Consider the following 19,835-nt stretch of genomic DNA (forward strand, 5'->3'; position numbering starts at 1 on the left):
CTGCATCCGCGCCGAAGAGAGTCTACGATGATACTGAATTCGCTGCTAAGAATTTCGCCACCGGGATCAACGCCGAAATCGATCGATCCGAAAGCGACGACGAACCTCGTGAGATCGACGCATTTGACAGGCCAAAAGACAGCCGTACGTAGGGCCACTTGCACCGCCCCGAGCCTCGATCTTCATTCGCAATTTATACGAAAAGGAACTTGGACAGCGGCCTTGAGAGTTCGGCACCGATTGATGAAACGCCAAAAAATATTTAAATCAATTTGTGCTGAAAGCTCGACGGATTCGGCGATCCGAAAAACGAATAAAAACATGAAATCCCATGCCCAAAAACCCGTTCGATTGGGACGTGAAAATTAACCAACTCCAAGCAACAAAATTATGTGCAAAAAAAACTCCAAACAAACAAAAAACATTGCCAAATTAATTTAACAACGTTAAGGATTCCCAGCGCTGATCAATAGCGCGACGAGTCCTTCGTAAAGCGACGGAGCACCGAGATAATCGAAGAAAAGCGGGAAAAGTGAGAAAATACGAAAAAGAAAAGAGAAAATTGAAAAAAAAAAAACAAATTTTTTAACCGAAGGCGGATTTCGATTCCGCCGAAAAAAATGCACCCTTGAAACGTTCCAGCCACGAGCATCCTCGAGGATTGAGAGGGCATAGGAGAGGGGGGAGGGGGGGTGGCAAAATTTATTGATATTTCAAATGTAATCATAGAAAATGTAGCAAGCGAGAAAGTCTCAGGGGGTGAGCAGAATTTCCGAATATTTTCCGTACAAAATAGCAACGAACGATTAAAAATTGGTGCGGAGGATACGAAAAAGTGGAAAGAATTTAAAGGAAACGAGGAAAGAACGAAAATCTGATAAGCCGAGGAAAAAAAATCGCCGTTCCCGTGGGTTTTTCCGCTGGAAAATATGCACTTCCGGTTCGCACGAAAAAAGCACGTTGGTTACGTAAAAACAAACGGAACAAAAAAAAAGCTCGATAACGATCGTGCGGAAGTGTCAGCGGGAAGCTTTCGTTGCCAGTTTTTTTTCACCTAAAATTTACGTTTCTTAAAAACAAAGTTTTACGTGAACTGTGAATAGGAAACAACAACAACAACAACAACAACAACAACAACAACAAAATGAACGAACATTTTGAGGGCGCAGGGGCATAAGAATCGCCGAATCGTGCGCGCCCCTTCGACGATTTTTCGTAACGAAAAAAAAAAATAAAATAAAATAAAACAAATGAATAATAATTAAACGGACCGTCCAAAATTTTTTTTAAAAATTCCAAAGCTTCGAAAAACTCGAAATTTCCACGCCAGTGATTTGTTTTTCGAGTGAGACCCTCGTTAAAGAGAGTCTAAAAAATATAAATTTTATTTTTTTCGTCTCGTTGATTTGAATTTTTTTCCAAAAAAAAATTAAAAAAAAAAAATGTTTTTCGAATCAAAATGGAGGGTGAAGTGAGAATTGCAAAAGCGCGAGAGCAAAACGGGAAGTGAAATCATTTTGGGAGCGAAAGAAGAACAAAGAAAAACAAAAAAAACGCCACGCAATTTGTGACAACACGAAGAAATTTCTAGTCCTCGTTTGTCCCTGTCATCAGGGGATATGAAACTTCGAAAATTCGCTAGGAAAAGATCGTTACTTATACCGTGACATCTGCGATATAGGAATCAACTATATTTGTGTCGTGATTTATTTTAGGGGGTACGGGGGGGGGGGGGGAGGGGGGGGAAGGAAGAAAATTCGTGATATAAAACTACACGGAGGATAACAAAAATATTGTAAAAATGGTCGACCTCGGAGGATACATCATCATTCTGATGAACGACAATGGCAAAATCAAACTTTACGGTGCGTTCGTTTGTGCTTTTTTTTTGTTGCAGGCTTTAAAAACAACGAAATTTGATGAATTTTCTTGAAATCGAATTTGTAAAAATGACTCCAAAAAAAAAGAATTTTTTTAAATATTCATTAAAATGTCTTCAATCGACTTCGATTCGAATTTACTCATAATTGGGGAAAAGATTAAAAAAACTTTAATTTCATTGCATTATGAAATTTTATTGAATATTTATTCAATTAATTTTGATTCAATTCTTTATTCGAACGCACTCATGACAGTTCGTATATAAAAATGTAAAAGATTTAAAAAATGCAAATTTCAGTGAATTTTCATTGAATATTTTGCTGAAATGAAATCATTTTACTTTCATTTGAATTTTTTAATAAAAATGTTTGCTAAAATTGTGAAAAAAAAAATTAATTTTATTGTATCATACATTTTTATTGAATGTTTTAATTTATTTTTTATTTGATTTCTTTTTATTTATCTTCTTTTTATTTTTTTATTCGTTCGATGCCTTATTTTTTTTTTTTTTTTTTTTTTTTTTTTTTTAGTTTATTTGAATAATTTATTTGATTAATTTCACTAATAAGAAGTTGGTCGATTTTTTTGGTAATATTTTTGAAAAAAGAACCTTCAAATTGATAATCATTCGAAAAATTCACTTTTTTAAACTTTTCTTAAATTAATTTTTCATTTCCATTTATTCACAAAAAATAATGATTTAAGGAAAATTCTCTGCGAATTCTCTGGTTCAAATTTTGGGTCCTGAATTAGTGTTTTTTTGAATAATTCAATTCGATCGCACCAAAATTCGCATGAGCGAGCTTCTCGCTGCTTACTCGAGATATATCGGGTAATTGAAAGAATTGATTGAAACGCAGGCTCTTCAGCGGACAACGCAGATAATCCGGAGGTTGGAGATGAAATACTCGAGGTCAACGGTCGTACTCTGGAGAACGCAACCGACGCTGAAGTCAGCCAGTACATACACCAGGTAATACAGTAAAATTTCTCATAACTAACAAAAAAAAACAATAAAATTCAAAAAATAACCGAAACCGAAAAAGATTTTGAAAATTGCAAATTTTTTCAAAAACCACCAACAAAAAGCTCAAAAAATTATAAATTTGAAACAACATTCCAAGACTAACAGAATAAAATTTGAAAAAAAAATTTTTTTCAAACTGCAAAATTGTTCAAAAGTCATCAATCAAGAGCTCGATAATTTTAGAGCAAATTTAATAAATTTGAAAAAAAAAAACCATTTTTTAATAACTCGATAATTTCAGTGCATCAAATCGGGCACGATAAGTCTTCAGGTGACGAGAAGAACAGGCAACAAAATGAGTGAGTAGCCCAAAAAGCGTGAGAAGAGTATTTTATTAACGCGTTAAAGACGTCCAGCAGTGCCTAAAATGCGCTAAAAGAAAAACTGTTTTTAGGAGAAATAGCAATAGAAATTAATAAAAATAATTTTTATACACTGTTTATTAGTATTTAAACTTTGTAAAAAAATTTATTTCATTGTTTTTTTTCGAAAACAATTTTTTCGAACATAAAAAATCGCGTTTCCGGAAGCACTATGAAAAAAAAGTTGCTCCACGGTCTGCAGCATTTTTTCTTCAAATATTGATAGATTTGCAAAACGTAAAAAAAAATATTGGAAAATAAAGTTGTAGTTACAGTCAGTCGAGCCGGATTTTTAAAAATCGAAAAATTTATAGTAATTTACGGCAGTTTTTAAAAAAGTGTGCATTTTGTGTCATAAATGTCGGACTTTAATTATGTTTATAAAATTTTTTAATTACAATATCGAGAATCCGAATCGACAGGCTATAAAGAAAACAATTTCGAATATTCAAAAAAAAGCATCAAAAAATATTAAAAACGGTATGAGTGATCATGCTGACCGTGCTAGAAAAAGTTGTTTTGAGAAAAACGCATTTAAAGTTTCAAGTGCACGTCAGGCCCTCTCATTGGGCAGTTTTCTATAGTAACTTTCGATCTATAGGGAATTTTTACAATCGACTTTCACAGAAATACGCCTGAAACTATGAAGAATGCTAATCTGTAAAGAAAAAATCGATTTTTTAAAAATTCTAGACGCATGTAAGACCTTAAAATTTCAAAAATGATTTATAATTTTAAGGTTTTTGTAGTTTCATTAATAAATTAGAAAGTCGAAAAATGGAATGATGAATTCGAGAATTTTCCGAATCCACGGATCCGCATTGTTTCCTGAAGAATTTCATTTGTTCGAGTGTCGAAAAGACGATTTTTTTCATTCTCTCGTCTCTTTTGCCTTCCTTTCGTATCAGTGGCTCTTGACAAAACAAAAACAGCGACAATGACAAAATGAGAGAAAAAAACGGGCAGATTATATCCGGCTGGGAGTACAACGGTGTGTGATTTTCTATGCGAGGGCCGTACAGTAACGTACTTTTACCACTGGCCGAGCACGGTTTGTCAGGTCAGTGGATACGCTTCGGTGTAGGGATCAGACTGCGACCGAAGTGAGCACAGCGGCAAAGTAGAGACCGTCGGAAACCCGCGAGCCGCAATTTTCATTTTTTTCTGTCTCCTTCGAATCCACGTTTCCTGCCAAATTGGAATTATTCACTGGGAAAAGAGAATTTGGTATTCAAAAAAATTTTTATTGAGACGAAAAATCGGTTGAACGAGTGGCGTTTGTTGGTTTTGATAAAACGTTTGTTGGTCCAATCCTCTGGTTTGTTAGCTTAAAAAAAATTTAATCGCAGCAGGAACATGTTGCAGGATCAAAATAATTCTCGCAGAACCAACAAATTTCATTCGGTCGCCATTCGACATCCTGCGCCGTAACAACACTTCTCTAAATTCTTCATTTTTCTTTATCGAGCATTGCAATGACAGAAAAATCGAAGAATTATGTTTCACACTGAAAAATGGAGGTATATCATCCTATACCGTGGGCACAGCGAGCGATCGACGCAAAAATCAACAGTAATGACAGAGACAACTGTAGCAATGAAAATAATAAACCATAAAAATCAAAACATCGAAAAAACTTCGATATCGATCATCAATTTTGATGACTTTTTTAATTCATGTTTTCATTTCGATTTATTATTTCTTTCATTTCAAGGCAATTTGCTATCTTTATTAATTCATTTAAATTTATAATTCTCATTATTTCATTCAAATCTAGTGATTTAACGATTTCATTTAAATTCATTATTTTTATTAATTCATTTGAATTTATCATTTTTATTATTTAATTAGAATCTAGCGATTTAATGGTTTCATTCGAATTTATTATTTTTATTATTTCATTTGAATTTGAAATTTTATTTTGGGTGGAAAATTTTTTGATAAATAATCGTCGGAGATGGAAAATTAGTGAAAATATTTTCGAGTCGATGAGGCACCGTCGCAAAAAATGCGATTAATAAAAAAATGCTTAAAAGCGTTAATTCATCCGTTGGAAATAATGGCACTGGGAGGAAACGGCTAAAAAATAATTGCAACGAGGTTGCTATAAACAGAGTAAAAAAAGTTGGTTGGAAACGGTTGAAAAACGATGAGAATAATGATCGTTACGAAGAGTAGGTTGATTGAGTGATTAATGAAAAATGCGAGGATGCGAAAAGCGAGTTGAGATAATCGAGGGGAATCGTGCTAGGCAAATAGTCGAAGACAGAGTGAGGAAAAAATGTCTGAGAGAATTTAAGGTACTACGAGAGAGGCAGACTCCAGGTGGCGGCTTGAGAAGGGGGAGAGGCGGGGCGGGGGGGGGGGGGGGGGGGTCCTCGCTGTCCAGGCGAAGATCGCGTGGATGGCTTACGCGGAGGATTGTGAGCCAGGTGGGAGTGAAAGCCAACGAAAAGTCAGGAGAGAGAGAGCACCGAGCGCGTTCGTGTTGCCTGTTCTCGTGCGATGGCAAAACCAACCGAGTCCAAGTGCCATCGGAAGGTTCATATCGCGACGTTACGACGAGTGCGAGTTGCGCGACGATTTAGCTTCGGGCTTTCGGCGTTGTAAACAATGTGACGAGAGTTTTAAGGGGGTTTTTTGTCTGTAATAACAAATCGGCTGACAATCGTCGGGCAAGTTTTGTGGCGGCTCGATCTGCAGATTCCTGTGGAGTGGTGGCCCAACGCGATCGTGGCAAATTGCTTCGTTCCAGCTGTGGGATATTTTCCTCGGTGTTGTTCGCCTGCGAGGAACGATTTTTTTCCAGTTTCCTCAAGTCTCTCGAGCTCCTTCGGCAGCTTTTGGCTTCGAACGTTTCTGCAACTGTTTTTGTTTTCATTTCCGGTGGGTTTTTTAAGGCTTTTTGGAATTCTCGTTTGTGTGTGCTTTAAGGCCTCTTCAGTGCAGTTTTCGTGTGCCTTCGTGCACGCGTGTGCACTCTCGTGTGGGTGCTTCGGTGCCTCAGAGCACTCCGGAAAATGGCAGCGGACTGAAACGTCTCGCTAAATTTATTCGAAATAATGATCCATCGATGAGCGACGAAAATTCACGGAGTCCGCGAATATTCCTCCCTCGAACAGGGCCAAAGTGCTAGTTTTTCTTTCCTGACTAAAGTCACAAGGATTTCAACGACTTTCGACTCATTTTCCCAAATTTTCGCCAACGTTCTTGCCTTTCAGGTTTGTGCATTGATCGTCGCATTTTTTAGAATTTTCTCTACAATGATTTTCGGTTTCCTTCAACTCCCACCGATTTTGTGCATTTTTTTTCAATTCCCCACGACGCCATTTTGAATTTCGGTGCAGACACACGGGATTTTGATTTTTTTTTAAATTTTTCCGATACCGATTCATCGGAACGATTGTTTTTGAGCCAGAATATCGACGTGAGATTGAAAGGTTCAATCTCGCTATCAATTATTTACAATTGTTGATGGAAATTGAGTTGAGCAGAGAATTTTTACGGAATTATAATTAGTGGGAGGGTTTTCAAGGGTGATCGACCCATGACGACATTTCGAAACGTTTTAACCATTGAATAATACGCATTTTTCGGAATCGTTACGACAAAATTAAATTTTCAGTAATTATTGATAAGAAACTCATTAAAATAATTAGCTACCAATCACCAACAATCAAAGAACAATCAAAAGTGATGTAAACCTTTGAATTACCAAAACTCTTGAATAATTCCCCAAAATTTTCGACTCAACACTGATTTTTTTCACTGAAATTGAATCAAATGAATAACAATATTTGTTTACAATCATAAGTGGGAAGTTGATCGAAAAAAGCAAAAGTGCTCGTGGACAGCAACAATTTTGGGATAGAAAAATTAAATCGATGGAAAACACGAAATTTTTAATGATCTAGAAATAAATTAAAAAAGGTGAACGTTCGAGAGCAAAAATGAAAAAAGAAGAAAAAACACTTCGTGAGCGTAAATGTGCATGGGATTTCCTTTCACGTAATTGTTTCCTCGAATGATCGAGTGTGTGACCTCACCTTCCTCCTCTTCCTCGATCGTGTTATACGTGCACGAGCATAATACTGTGTTTAAACGAAATATACATAATTATGTAGATGAGGGTGGACCAGTTTTCGTAAAATGAAAAAGAGCCATGAGTCTCCAGGGTTTCGAAGATTGTGCATTCAGGACAGAAAAAAGGATTGAAAAACGCATTTTCGTGTTTCTAAAGGACACGAAATTGGTCATTGGAAGGGAAAAAAAAATTTTTCTCTCATTTATTGTCATAAAAAAAAACATTTTTAAAACTTCTGTTTTCCATCCCTCGATTTAGTCAATTCACGATTTTCACTTGATTTCAAAAGGAGCAAAAAAATCAAGTTTTTTCACACTTTTTTAGTCGCGCTCAGTTGCCATGTTTTTTTTTCGAAGGGATAAAAAAATATTTAGTGAAGTTGTGCCATTTATATTTTTACATGACATTAGACGATGCAGGAGAGAGCTCAACTTGCACAAGAGTCATGAAAGCGATCGAGGAATGCACCACGAACTAGCCCCCTCCCCCCGCCCCGAGGCTCTGAGAGCTGACAACACAAATGCGATTTTGTATGGCTCATGCCTTTTCCTTTTTTCCTATGCATATAACTAACTCCTGCAAAAGTATTTACCGCCAAAAGTTTATTCAAATCGACGGAACTTCCGACGCCGGAGAATTTTGATTTTGTGATTTTTCAGTATCGTTTCTCCACTTTAAATCATAACAAAAGCAAAAGCAACAAAACGTCACTTTTTTGTCTCGGAATATGGGTCGGGTGAGGATTTTTTTGCCTGAGTCGAGAAAAGTGTTGTTATCGTTTCGCGTATCGCACCTTGGCTCGTTTTCTTCCTCATGATTGCCACGAAACGTATAGTTGTGGCTCCGGCGACCGCGATTCCGAGACAGTGTGTCGTATACACGTGAGTGTCTCGTGGATACACGCAGTGTCTTCACAGTGGTCGCGTAACTTCGATCTTTTTGTATTAGCTCGTGGTAAGACTATTTTTTTTCGAGAAAACACCAAAAACTCGAAAAATTAAAATAAAAAACTATTTTCAATGATTCCCATGGGAAGATCATTAAATTTCGGAGAGAAAAGTCCTTGGCCGTTTTCCTCTACGATACACCGTTTGCGAGATATTCATTAATTCGTGATGCCACGCCCATTTTTCCCAATCAGCAATTGTGATTGGCCGGTTCTTCGGTTGCGAATAGCGTATGAACGATACATCAGAGAGCAAAGTGGCCAAGGACTTTTCTCTTCGGAATTTCATCATCTTTATACTCGACGTATTGACAATGCCATTTTTACAAAACTCTTCAAATTATGTGACTTTTTTTGAAAAAAATCAATCAAAATTATCGAATCAGCAGCGCTTTTTAGATCATAATGCCCGAGGACTTTTCTCTTCAGGATTCAGCCAACTTTCGAGCCCAACTGATACGCGACTATGGGGTCACCCTGTACATGCGATAAACGTAGTAAAGATTGTAACGCCAAACGTTCGGTGCCGAGAGGAGCGATCGTATTGTCTCCCTTCTACTTTTCTTTATATATATATTTTTTTATTTTCTTTCACTGGTGTACAGTTAGGAAACTGGTTTGGCCTCGCGATGTAAGCGCTCAGATTCTCTCCGACTCACATCCTCACCGGCCATCGAGCCTCCTCACAACGAAATTTCGCTGTGTCCTCCCACCCAAATTTGTTTTCTGTTTTTCTCATCGCATAAAAAAATTACGAAATCAATTTGCAAACTTAATCGAATTTTTTAAAATTTAATTTAATTTTTTTTACAATCCTTAATGGTATCACTGATAAATTTTTAAGTTCGTGTATTTATGAAAAATTATTGGCATCTTTGGAACTAATTGAATTCGTCGTTTGAGAGCTTTGTGTGGTTGATGGAAAAGCTGGTGTTAATTAAATATTAAGACTGAAGAACGTTCGAGAAAATAGATTGAAAACGTCACGAGATATTATCAAGTGGAGCAACATGCATTCTCTTCGCGATATCCGGAAAATGCCGGCAAACGAGCAAGGCCCGACACACAAACACACAAACACATAGAAAAGGTGGTCAAACAGATCCGTAACGAAGCGTGAAACACGAGACAAAGTTTTCCCATTGGTTCGTTTCCAAACCGCAAACTTTTTAAAATTAAGTAACGTCAATTAACAAAATTTCTCGAATGTCAGACATCGTGGATTTAATTGAATTAAATACCATTTGTGGCAATTGGAATAGAGAATTTCGTACTTTTCGAAAGATCCAAAGAGCTTGACAAATTTTTATTTTTAATTGCCTACTCGTTTAAGGGTTTGGGGGAGAAAAAAATTAATTAAAATCAAGACCAAGTAATTAGTTCAATTAATTAATTTTCTCGCTAATTTTTTCGACTCAATACAAAATTTATCCAAAGGCCAAACTAAAAGTCCTTTAATTTTTTTCGTTCACGTTTGTTTGGTATCAAGAATTTTTTTTTCTCTCTTATCAAAATTCAGCAGCCATCTACATTTTTTTCCAAAAATAAATGCTCTAATGACTCTGTCGGATTGCGAACGATTCGTGAATGCTGGGGGTAGGTTTTTAAGTGCGTTGACTCTTCCGTCTCTCTTTTTTCTCTCTCTCTCTCTCTCTCCCCTTCTCCCATTCACCAAGAGCTTTCGTTATTTTTTTTTCATCCTCCCCACTAGCTCTGTTGGTTTTGCTTCTCCGCAAGAGATTTTCGAGAGTTGCCTGACACGAGGCTCGATCGCCAGTTCCAAATATAAACCCCTATTTGCGCCTGCTACCGTACATATGTTTATATCTATATGTAAAATGTACTGGCTTATCCAGGAGAGATGAAACCTCACCCCAGAAAAGCCCATGAAAAAACTAAAAGTCAACGAAAGAACGAAAATTTTTTTTTTTCAAATCTATTTATTTTTTAATATTATTCTTTGAATTTATTTTTTAATAAAGTAAACTGAAAAGAAAGCAAATGGCCTCATGAAAAGGAGCATAAAATTAAAAAATTCTTTACTCTTAATTATTACAAAATTATTCACATTATTTGAAATAATTTTGTTAATATCGAAATGAATTTGTAAATTGAAAGAAACTGACGTTATAAATGCATAATAAAAACTGTTTGAAACCTCCAAGGTAGGAAAATCTTAATGAATCATTGTCAGAAACGAGTTTACAATTTGCGCGCGAAAATTTCGATTTATCGATATATTCAAACGTTCGATTATGGGGTTTTGAATAAAACTGCGTTGTACGAGGAATTTGCTAGGCAGATTTGCTCAGTGATCATTAGGTGGAGTTTTCAAGCGATTTTACGATCATTGAAGGTTGAGTAATTTTGAAAGAATCTGTAGCTCATTATTTTCTCTCTTTCTCTATGTGTGTTCCTCCACTCGATGGTGGGTTATTGCGGTCCATTCGGTTTCTGGCTCGAAAGTTTTCTAGTTGCTCGATATCTCTCGTAACACGTGTGTGTGTGCACTGTTCTCGGCAATTAAAAAACGTGCTGATTTGTTAACAATAATTTCTAGTCTGTTATTCCTGAAAAAAAACGTGGTGAAAAAATTATTTTTTTTTTCAAAAATTAATGTGTGGCAACGAGAGTTGAATTTGTGATACATTTTTTGTTCAAAACGAGCCTTTGTTAGAAAAAATTCGTTAAAAATTCACTACGAAAACATACATCGAGTGATTTGGAAAGATAAAAATTCAACAAATCGAATAAATTCGTCGTTGGTGCGCAGTGAGGGGGGAAAGTTGCTGAAAAATAAGGATTTTGTCGCTCAATGAATTTCCATTGAAAGTTTTGGAAATCAATTGTTAATTTTTGTTAGTTGAAAATGACAATCGTCCCACGAATAAATGTGCAAATCCAAATTTTCGTTCGCTCGTGATTAATCATATAAAATTTATTGAAACGCTTCTGGTCAGCGAAACGATGAAATAATTTGTTGTCGAATCAGAGTAATAATTATCGACGATCAATGACGCGGGAAAGTCGCGTAAAAAAATTGCCCCGGCCGTTGTCGACCGGGAGCCGTGAGTTGACGGATTTCTTTCGGAAAATAACGAGATGCAGCTGCTCGAAAAATCGCTCTGGTACGCCCGAAAGTACTCGCTCGGCTCGGGACGATTTGACGATCGACTGCTCCCTCCGAGGACGAGACACGGGCGGCTCCTTATTTACGGGAAATCATGAAATACTCGAAAACGACGTTGCCCGACACTTTGATTTGTCTGGCATTAAATTTATCGATGACGAGGAGCCCTCCGCCGATGGTACATTGTCGAAGCCTTTTTTTTCTCTCTTCCGATAGCACCATTTTTTGGAAGCATCGTGAATTCCAGTTGATGGACACTTGTCGTAGAATTTTTCATCTTTTTCCACTTTTCCCTTGGAAATTTTGAAAAAAAAAAAAAAAAATTTTTTTTTGAACAACTATTTCTACGAAGAAAATTTTATAGGAACAAATAAACAAAAGAGTCTGCACGTGCAAGAAAATTATTTTCTTATTCCACAAATGGTTGGAATCTTTAAAAAAACTCCAAGTACAAAAAAATTCGTTTTTTTTTTGTAAAATATTTGAAATCATTTTTTCAATCTTCCCACCACGTGGAGTTGCAATATTTTTTTGCTATGTGACTAAAAAAAGTTGGTGATTCATTTGTTAAAAACGAAAATAGAGCAAATCGAATCCCATTTTCGGCACAATTGAAAAAAATCACTTTTTACCTCATTAAAATTGTGCGGACTCGTTACGTCGTAATGACATGCTGATTTTTTTCTTTTTTCTAATAAATAGTGAGTGACATGCAGAATATTGCAAAAGGGGTACACTCTGACCCGCACGGTAATAAATTTATTCGAGTAGAGAAGATTCAAGGACGTCTTTGGAACGTGTTACAAGTTTTTTTTTAAACCTTTTATTTCTTCATTTCAGTCCGCTTCGTGTTATCTGAGATTCGATCATTTTTTTCTCGTTGAATTTATTATTTTCCAATGTCTTGGAACAAACACATTTTTTTGGAATAACAATTGAATTATTTTTTGTTTTTCCAAAGTTAATGAAAGAAAAAAAAAAGTTCAATCTTCGCAGCACGAAATGCGGTCGAAAATTCCTGGTTTCTCGAATTCGATATTCAAAGTTCGAAATTTGGAAAGTTTCCATTGAAAATAACGCATTTTCAAAATGTTTTTGATGTTAAAAATATTTTTTGTCGTTTTTTATCTTAATGAATTTCTGTTCTCTCGACAGAAGAACTGGATGGACCGAACGCCGATCGGATAAGAGACGCCTGGGTCATAGCACTCGAGAGGTAAAATAAAATATAAATAAAAACTTCATGGAGAGAGAGAGAGAGAGATAAATGACGATGGTAGTTAATGAAGAATAGAAATCATTGGAAATGTTTGAGAGCTTCCCTGATTTTCTTCTTTAAATAGTCGAAGATGATTTTTCCCTTTAATGTACTCGCATCGATTTATTGGCTCTTGAAACGTTCATTGAAGGGCTTCTATTAAAAGACTTTCAATCAAATTGTTTTCCGATACTTGAGACAAGTTTCGAGCTCCATTTTTTTAACTCATCAATTTTTCGTTTCGTCTCGAGATACTGGGCTGGTTTAATTTTTCGATGCTTTTTATAAAATTGTAAAAAAAATTATGAAGTTGTTCACAGTCCATTAAAGGGATAGTCAAAATGTAAATTATGCAATGCTTCGTCTCAGAAATCGTGTTTTTTCTCGTGCTATTTATTTATTCATTTCTTGATTTAGGGGAGCCAGGGAACGACTACAAAAATTGCCTGCCCTCCGGAAAATCCAACCGAGAGATATTCAGGCGATTCTACATCAGCAGGTGAGCAGAAACTCGCAAAAAAATATTTTGACGATCAAGGAAACAATTTTCCGATCCGAATTTAGGAAAATTCGTTACCAGAAAAGTTCTCCCTTCCAAAAATTGCCTCTGGAAAAATGCTTACCGAAAATGTCCCTGGTAAATCAGCCACCGGAAAATCCCCCCGGAAAATTCGCTACTGAAAACTCTCCCTGGAAAATTTGTTACCAGAAAACCCCCCTGAAAAATTCATAACCGGAAAATCCCTCGGGAATATTCTGTACCTTCATCCAGAAAATCATAAAAATCATAAAAAATCATAAAAAATGGTGCTCGTGGAAAATTCATGTCAAAATTGAAAATCATGGCCTAAGATTTAGAAAAGTCAATGAACGATATTTCATTTGCTTCTCGCACATTTCAAAACTTTTCAAAAACATAAAAAAACAATTTCTTAACATAATATTGCTGACTGTACTGCCTGACGAGTGAAAAATGTGAAAATTGGCAAGTGAATTTTCCGGGAATGAATTTTCCGGTACGAATTTCCCTGCAACCATTCAACTCTGACTCCATTGAAAGCTAGTTGATCGTTGTTGAGTAATGGAGATGAAAAAATATTGAAACTAGTGAATAAGGAAAAATAGTGAAACTGTGTCGCGATACGATTTTCAATTTCGAAATGCAGTGATGAAAGGCTGAAACAAAGGCGAGTTGAAACTGAACAACGAAAATGGTAAAAACAAAACGATAATTTGAAAGAAAATGACAAAATTAGTGAAATTTAAGGTGAAATTTGTGAAGATTCTTTTCATTATCCCAGCCACTTATAAAACTCATGTAAAAGTGGTTTACGCTCGTGGAATGAGGAATGCAATCTTTGTGCATACAAATTGCACCGAGCAACGGTTCTGGTCTCTCGGTCAGGAAAATTTTCTCGCGAGCACCACCACCATTCCCGATTATGTGCATTCGACCTTGGCTCGATGCACACGTTTTCTATTCCAAATGGTGGGGGGCAGACGAGATTTTATATACATGCCAATCCTTTTACGATATGGACAGAAAGAGAGATTGCTATTTATCCCCTCGTTTCTTCATATTTTACTTGATTATCGTTTATCCTCAGTTACGTTATGTCTCAGTAATATCCACGTGGTAAAACGTCTGGATATTTCAAACTTTGTATCTCATGCTGTCACTCAGATTCATCGAATTTCATTTTTTTTCATCCCCTTCGTTTTTTTTTTTTTATTCACCTTTTTCCAAGTCCAATTTACGTTGATTTTTTTCCATTTAAGTTGAGATCCACGTGGCACATTTCAAAGTCTCTGCCTCGAGAAGGTGAAACATTGGATTTTGAAAGAGCATCCAAATTCGTTGATCTTGACAATCGTGATTTGTTATATTTTTGAAAATTTGAATAAATTTGTTTATTTTTACTTTGAATTCGTGTTTTTCAATTTCGACTTATTATTCAAGGAAAAATAATGAAGCGTTGATTGAACTTCGTTAAATTCGTGATGGATTTGAACGAATCGTTCGATTTTCCAAGGGTCAGGATTGAAATAAAATTGTTGGGTGTGCGTTGGAGTGATTCGTTTCGGAGAAAAAATGATCATTGGCATTATTGAGTGTTTCAAGTCGTTTGAATTTTGAGTTCAATTTCTTTGGTTTGTATTTTTATGGCAATAAGATTTTTCGCCATTTTATGTTCCTGTATTTGGGCTTATCAGGGGAGTTTTGATTCGAAGTTGGTTTGATCTTTCGTAGTAAAACTTTTTGTATAAATGCAATATCGAAATAGTTTGAAGGATTCATGAAGATGAATCGGTAGAAGCTGGCTGAGGAAATAAATCGAAGGAACCTGGTGAATATGAAAAATATCTGGAGATTAAAAATAATGGCGTTCGTTCCGGTCGTTCGCAACCGGAAATCATTGTACCGAGACGAAAGCCGCACAGTCTCTGTGATTACGAACTTCGGCTGACGAGAACCCTTCACTCTTGAACGCTAATTGGCTGGAATGGCTCAGAATGTTTTTTTTTTCAGCATTATTTATTAACCTCGATACTCGAACAAGCGAGGAATTTATATTCACTTGTCATTCTTATAGCTCAATTTAATTTCGCAGATTACCGATGGTTCAGCATCAACGAGTGCCCGCGAAACGCCCAAGAAGGACGTAACCAACAGTCACATAACGGTCACTTTAGCGTGAGTTTGCGAACACAAACTGCGTAGCCTCGACATTGTTGCATGCTTGAATAAACCATCGAAATATTAGCATCGACTGCATACGTGAATTTCGTAACGGAGAGTTACCGATTTTGCTTATATCGCGACCTTGAGACCCTTGGGAAACGACCTTTGAGGATTGAGACGATTTTTCTCTGATTTGATCAGCTGACTCGCCTTTTTTCGACGGAAAAAGCTCATTTTCCATCGAAATTTTGGAAATGAGATTTTGAAACTTTGTAGATCGATAGATCACAGAATTCTGAAGAGAAAAGTCCTTGGCCGATTTCCTCTACGACTCACCGTTCGGGAGATATTAAATAGTTCGTTCAAACACTTTTGGCTACGCCCACTTCTCTGTATCTGCGCTTCTGATTGGCTGTATATGAAATACGCTCATATCTGACGAACGGTACGTCCGAGGGAAAAATGACTTGGGACTTTTCTTCGTGGAATTATGTTTTCTAACTATTTTCGACCATTTTAAGGGAGTCTGCCCAATCATTACCGAAATATTGTGTTAATATTCGATACTTTGCCCATAAAATTTGTTTTACTGTTTTTTCGGATGAAATTCTTCTGCGGAAATGGTTTCGGGAGCTTTTCACTACCACGATATAAATTTTCGATTAAAACAAAAATATTTTTTTGCATTATTAAGCAGAGATCCGACGAATCGGAACGTTCCACCAAAATTGAGCAACGGAACAGTGCTGAAAGGTGTTGGTAAAGAGGACGAAGATTCCAAGGATCGTAAGGATTTGGAGAAGCAGCGAAGTTGTCCCGAAGAAACGAATTTACTCGTAAGAAACCAAAGTTATTGATAGAAAAAGCGTGCTCGAAGCATTGTGATGGCATAACGGATGTGAAAATAATTTAAAAATTTTTCTTAGCAACCTGTACCGGGTGGAAGAATCGGCGAACGTCGAGCCAGCAGTCCGTTCCAAAATGGACGTACCGAAGTGCTGATCGGCGAGCCAGAGGGCGCTCCACGGTCACCGAGAGGATCAACTTCTTCGGCAACGAACGATGTCAATCTCCTGATTCCACCTGGGGATTCGGATTATCCGGAATCCATTTACAAGTGAGTTTTAGTGTACTAAAATTCAAAATTCAAATCCCCGCTCTTCTAATGACCCGAGAAAACCGATTTTCTTAAGTTTTTTTTTAACGCTTTTGACAGTGCTATGGAAAATTTTGAAATTTTTCAATCAACGAATCTGGATAGCAAATTATCTTACGATGATTTCGTGGCAGTTTTCTTCCTTAACGATGGCCGATCGTTCGGGGACTTACCTGTGACTCGTAAGTCCGCAAGGTGGCGTCACAGGTCGCTAAAAACCTGCTGCCCAAACGCGTACTCCAGAATCCTTGATTCCGGTTAATGGTTTTTGAACTTTTCAATTTTAACGAACATTCTTGAGAAACCTCTTTGATCAATAGGTCAAAAGAACACGAATTCCAGGGTGGCCAATAATGACCACAAACCCGAAAAATCTCCGAGGCATTCCACGAGTTTTTCATCACCGCAGCGTTTCTTTATTCGCCACAAAAGCAGAGAATAGTTTTTTGTTCTCTGTCGGTTTTTTTCTCGTCAAGAGAGCTGGAAGTTTCGTGGGCTTTGCCCAAAGGCTTGGCACGTTGCCACACGTGAAGTTATCCAAGCTCTAATCCCGACATAACGAGAGGCCTAACCTTCATTCCGGTTGAACACAATCGACATAATATTATTCTGAGATTAGAAGGTTTTGGGTGCGGCTCGTTGGCCATTTGCATTAGAAATATTAGCAATCGTGCGAGGGCGCCAGGACACAATTACTTTTGTACTTTAGGTCACGAACTTTGGGGAATTTGGATCGCAGGGATTCGTAACGATCAATCGCACATCTGACGAAACCGCCTACTGAATTTAATCGCAAGTCCAATTTAAAATAAGACTTTTAAGGGGGCCCTGCTTTAGAAAGTAAAGAAAAATTGATTGTTTTCGGGAAATTTTTTTGGATAGACGGAAATAACTCACCACAACGAACTTTTTAGTATAGTTTTAAGGATATTTAAAAATTACAAAAACATTTTTTTAATGTAAGAAATACTAATTTGTGCATGGTTTGTGCGCAAAGTCTGATCGTCGAAGTTTCTCAGCTATGTACAATGTGGAGATCGTAATTATCGTCTGCAGTGAAAATTCCAAATTTTTTTCCATTTTCATATATTTTCCTTCCACATGAACCTATAAAAACTTGAAAAAATTGCGAAATTTTATATTTACAGCACGTTGAAGTGATATTCTTCTTCTTCAGAAGGGTTTTTTTTTAAACTCGCTAAAAATATAGAATTCGCAATTTTTTCGGATTTTTGTAGGTTGATATGGAAGGAAAATATATGAAAATGGAAAAAAAATTGGAATTTTCACTTCAAACGATAATTACGATCTCCACATTGTACACAGCTGAGAAAGCTCTTGAAGTATTTCATCTACTCTTGAAATATCCTTGAAATTATACCGAAAAGTTCCCTACGGTGAGTTATTTCCATCTATCCAAAAACATTCATGAAAACAATCGATTTTTCGACTTTTTAAAGCAGGATCCCCCTTAATTGGCAAAATATGAAAATAAGAGCTGGATGGATCACAAAGGAATTCGCTAAGAAAGCCGGAAGAAAACCGCGACAGAAATAGCATAATCATGGAATATGAGAAACACGAGGAAAACGCCCTCGCGTACCACAATTGCGATTCGAGATTACATTTTCCCTCTATTCGAAGCTATAGGTGAGGATCCGTTGAAAGGGAAACTGCCTCCGAGCGTATCAATCCTTCTGCTTGACGAAAGAATAACGAAATTTGCGTGGGGTAGCGCGAGAAAGCAGAGTTTCTCGTTGCTTTGCGGATTTAATGTTCGTGGGAATATACCGGGTGTCCGAAAAGTTGCTTCTGAAAATCGTCGCTTCTAACAGATCGCGAAATTCCGGAACGAAGAGTCCTTAGCCATTTTCTTCTCCGACGCACCGTTCGTGAAATATTGACGGATTCATGGAAGCCACGCCTCCTTCTTCTTCTCGTAACTTCTGATTGGTTGTCCCGCGTATTCTTTGATATTTCGTGAACGAAGCTACGGAGAGCGAAGCTGCGAGGAACTTTTCTTCTCAGAATTTCGTCCTCTATCATCGTACGAGGGTAGAATTATTTTTTATTCATGAGATAATATCCCATGAATGATACATTTGGGGTAAAAACGGCAAAGGACTTTTCATCCCAGAATTTCTCGGTCTAGCCATTCCTTCGTCATTCGAGAAAGACTTTCGGGACACCCCTGAAACTCGGTTATAGCTGACTGGGCCAAAGGAAAGCGTTCAGGTGAGAACGTGTATGAATACGTCCTCATCATCATTGACTCTCCCGAGGAAACGCTCAAATGGGTCGGAAGTTTATAAAAAAAATAAATAAACAAATAAAAAATGAAAAAAATAAAGCATGAAAAAGGAAAGAAATCCCCCACGATGCAGCTTTCTGTGGCGTTTTTCTTTTCCAGAGCTCTGCGTTCTCCTTGATGAGCGAAGCAAGCACAAAGGCTTCGGCGGTACCGCTCCTATTGATTTCTCTCTTTTAGACCAGCATATCCTTCATAAAAATATCAAAGCCACTGGAGTTTTTATAAATTATTCGATCGTATATATGTCCTTGGAGATCCTGTCGACCTTTTCGAATGGAACTTAAAATACCTAACGTCTGACGATATTTGCCTCTCATAAAGGATGAAAAAAAGTCCTTCTTCAGTTATTTCGTCCTTACCCTTAAAAAATTCATCGAACTTGACTTTTTTTCTCAAAGTCAAGCATCCCAGGTATATTCTATCCCCGGCTTGAATTCGTCGCTATATCGGGATCGTAACACATTGTGTACGCATTTGGTATTGAATCGATGCGTCATTCGAGCTCTGGGATACACGATCTGCGATCGACGCCCTCGTAATCGACACCCCTCTCCCTAGGGTACAGCCAACTTTGCAGATCGAGCTCTGGCGAACACGTGAACCAGTCCGATGCATGGGCTGTTCGATGTCTGGAAAGCTTAGCTCGGATGAGCTCCAAAATTTCGATTAATCTTCAGGATTTTTTTTTTCCGAAACCATTGGAGATAAAAATTTCAAAAAATTCCCCTGTATCAGGTCCATCTTGAGAAATTCCGTAAAAAATCAACATTAAAATCGGATGAATATTTATGGGGAATCCCGGCTAAAATGGCCTCCTTTACGGAGAAAAATGCACGCCCATATACCGGGTGTCCCAGAAGTGGAATCCAATTATTGCGGAAATGGTTTTAACGTCCAATTTCAGAGAGAAAAGTTCTGAAGTATTTTCCTCTTCAGCGCACCATTGACGCGATATCAATCGATCTATGACCACGCGCTGCCCTGAAAATATTTTTCT

At 37.1% G+C, this 19,835-nt stretch overlaps 1 protein-coding gene across 3 annotated transcripts in view; it reads left to right on the forward strand.

The window, feature by feature from the left end:
* Positions 1 to 1,746: 1,746 nt before the first annotated feature.
* Positions 1,747 to 19,835, forward strand: part of LOC122418025 (protein PALS1-like) — a 58,896-nt gene continuing 40,807 nt past the window's right edge. Inside the window, exons 1-8 of one of the 3 annotated variants that reach the window (XM_043432013.1) lie at positions 1,747 to 1,865; positions 2,742 to 2,854; positions 3,150 to 3,207; positions 12,586 to 12,646; positions 13,106 to 13,187; positions 15,301 to 15,383; positions 16,069 to 16,207; positions 16,298 to 16,488. In XM_043432013.1, the coding sequence (XP_043287948.1) occupies positions 1,802 to 1,865; positions 2,742 to 2,854; positions 3,150 to 3,207; positions 12,586 to 12,646; positions 13,106 to 13,187; positions 15,301 to 15,383; positions 16,069 to 16,207; positions 16,298 to 16,488 (791 nt within the window). In that variant the 5' untranslated portion in view covers positions 1,747 to 1,801. Of the gene's footprint in view, positions 1,866 to 2,741; positions 2,855 to 3,149; positions 3,208 to 9,841; positions 9,897 to 12,585; positions 12,647 to 13,105; positions 13,188 to 15,300; positions 15,384 to 16,068; positions 16,208 to 16,297; positions 16,489 to 19,835 lie in introns of those variants that run through there. The other 2 variants (XM_043432014.1, XM_043432016.1) reach the window with 2 other exon arrangements.

The sequence above is a fragment of the Venturia canescens genome, chromosome 11, assembly GCF_019457755.1.
Source record: "Venturia canescens isolate UGA chromosome 11, ASM1945775v1, whole genome shotgun sequence".
Taxonomy (NCBI): domain Eukaryota; kingdom Metazoa; phylum Arthropoda; class Insecta; order Hymenoptera; family Ichneumonidae; genus Venturia; species Venturia canescens.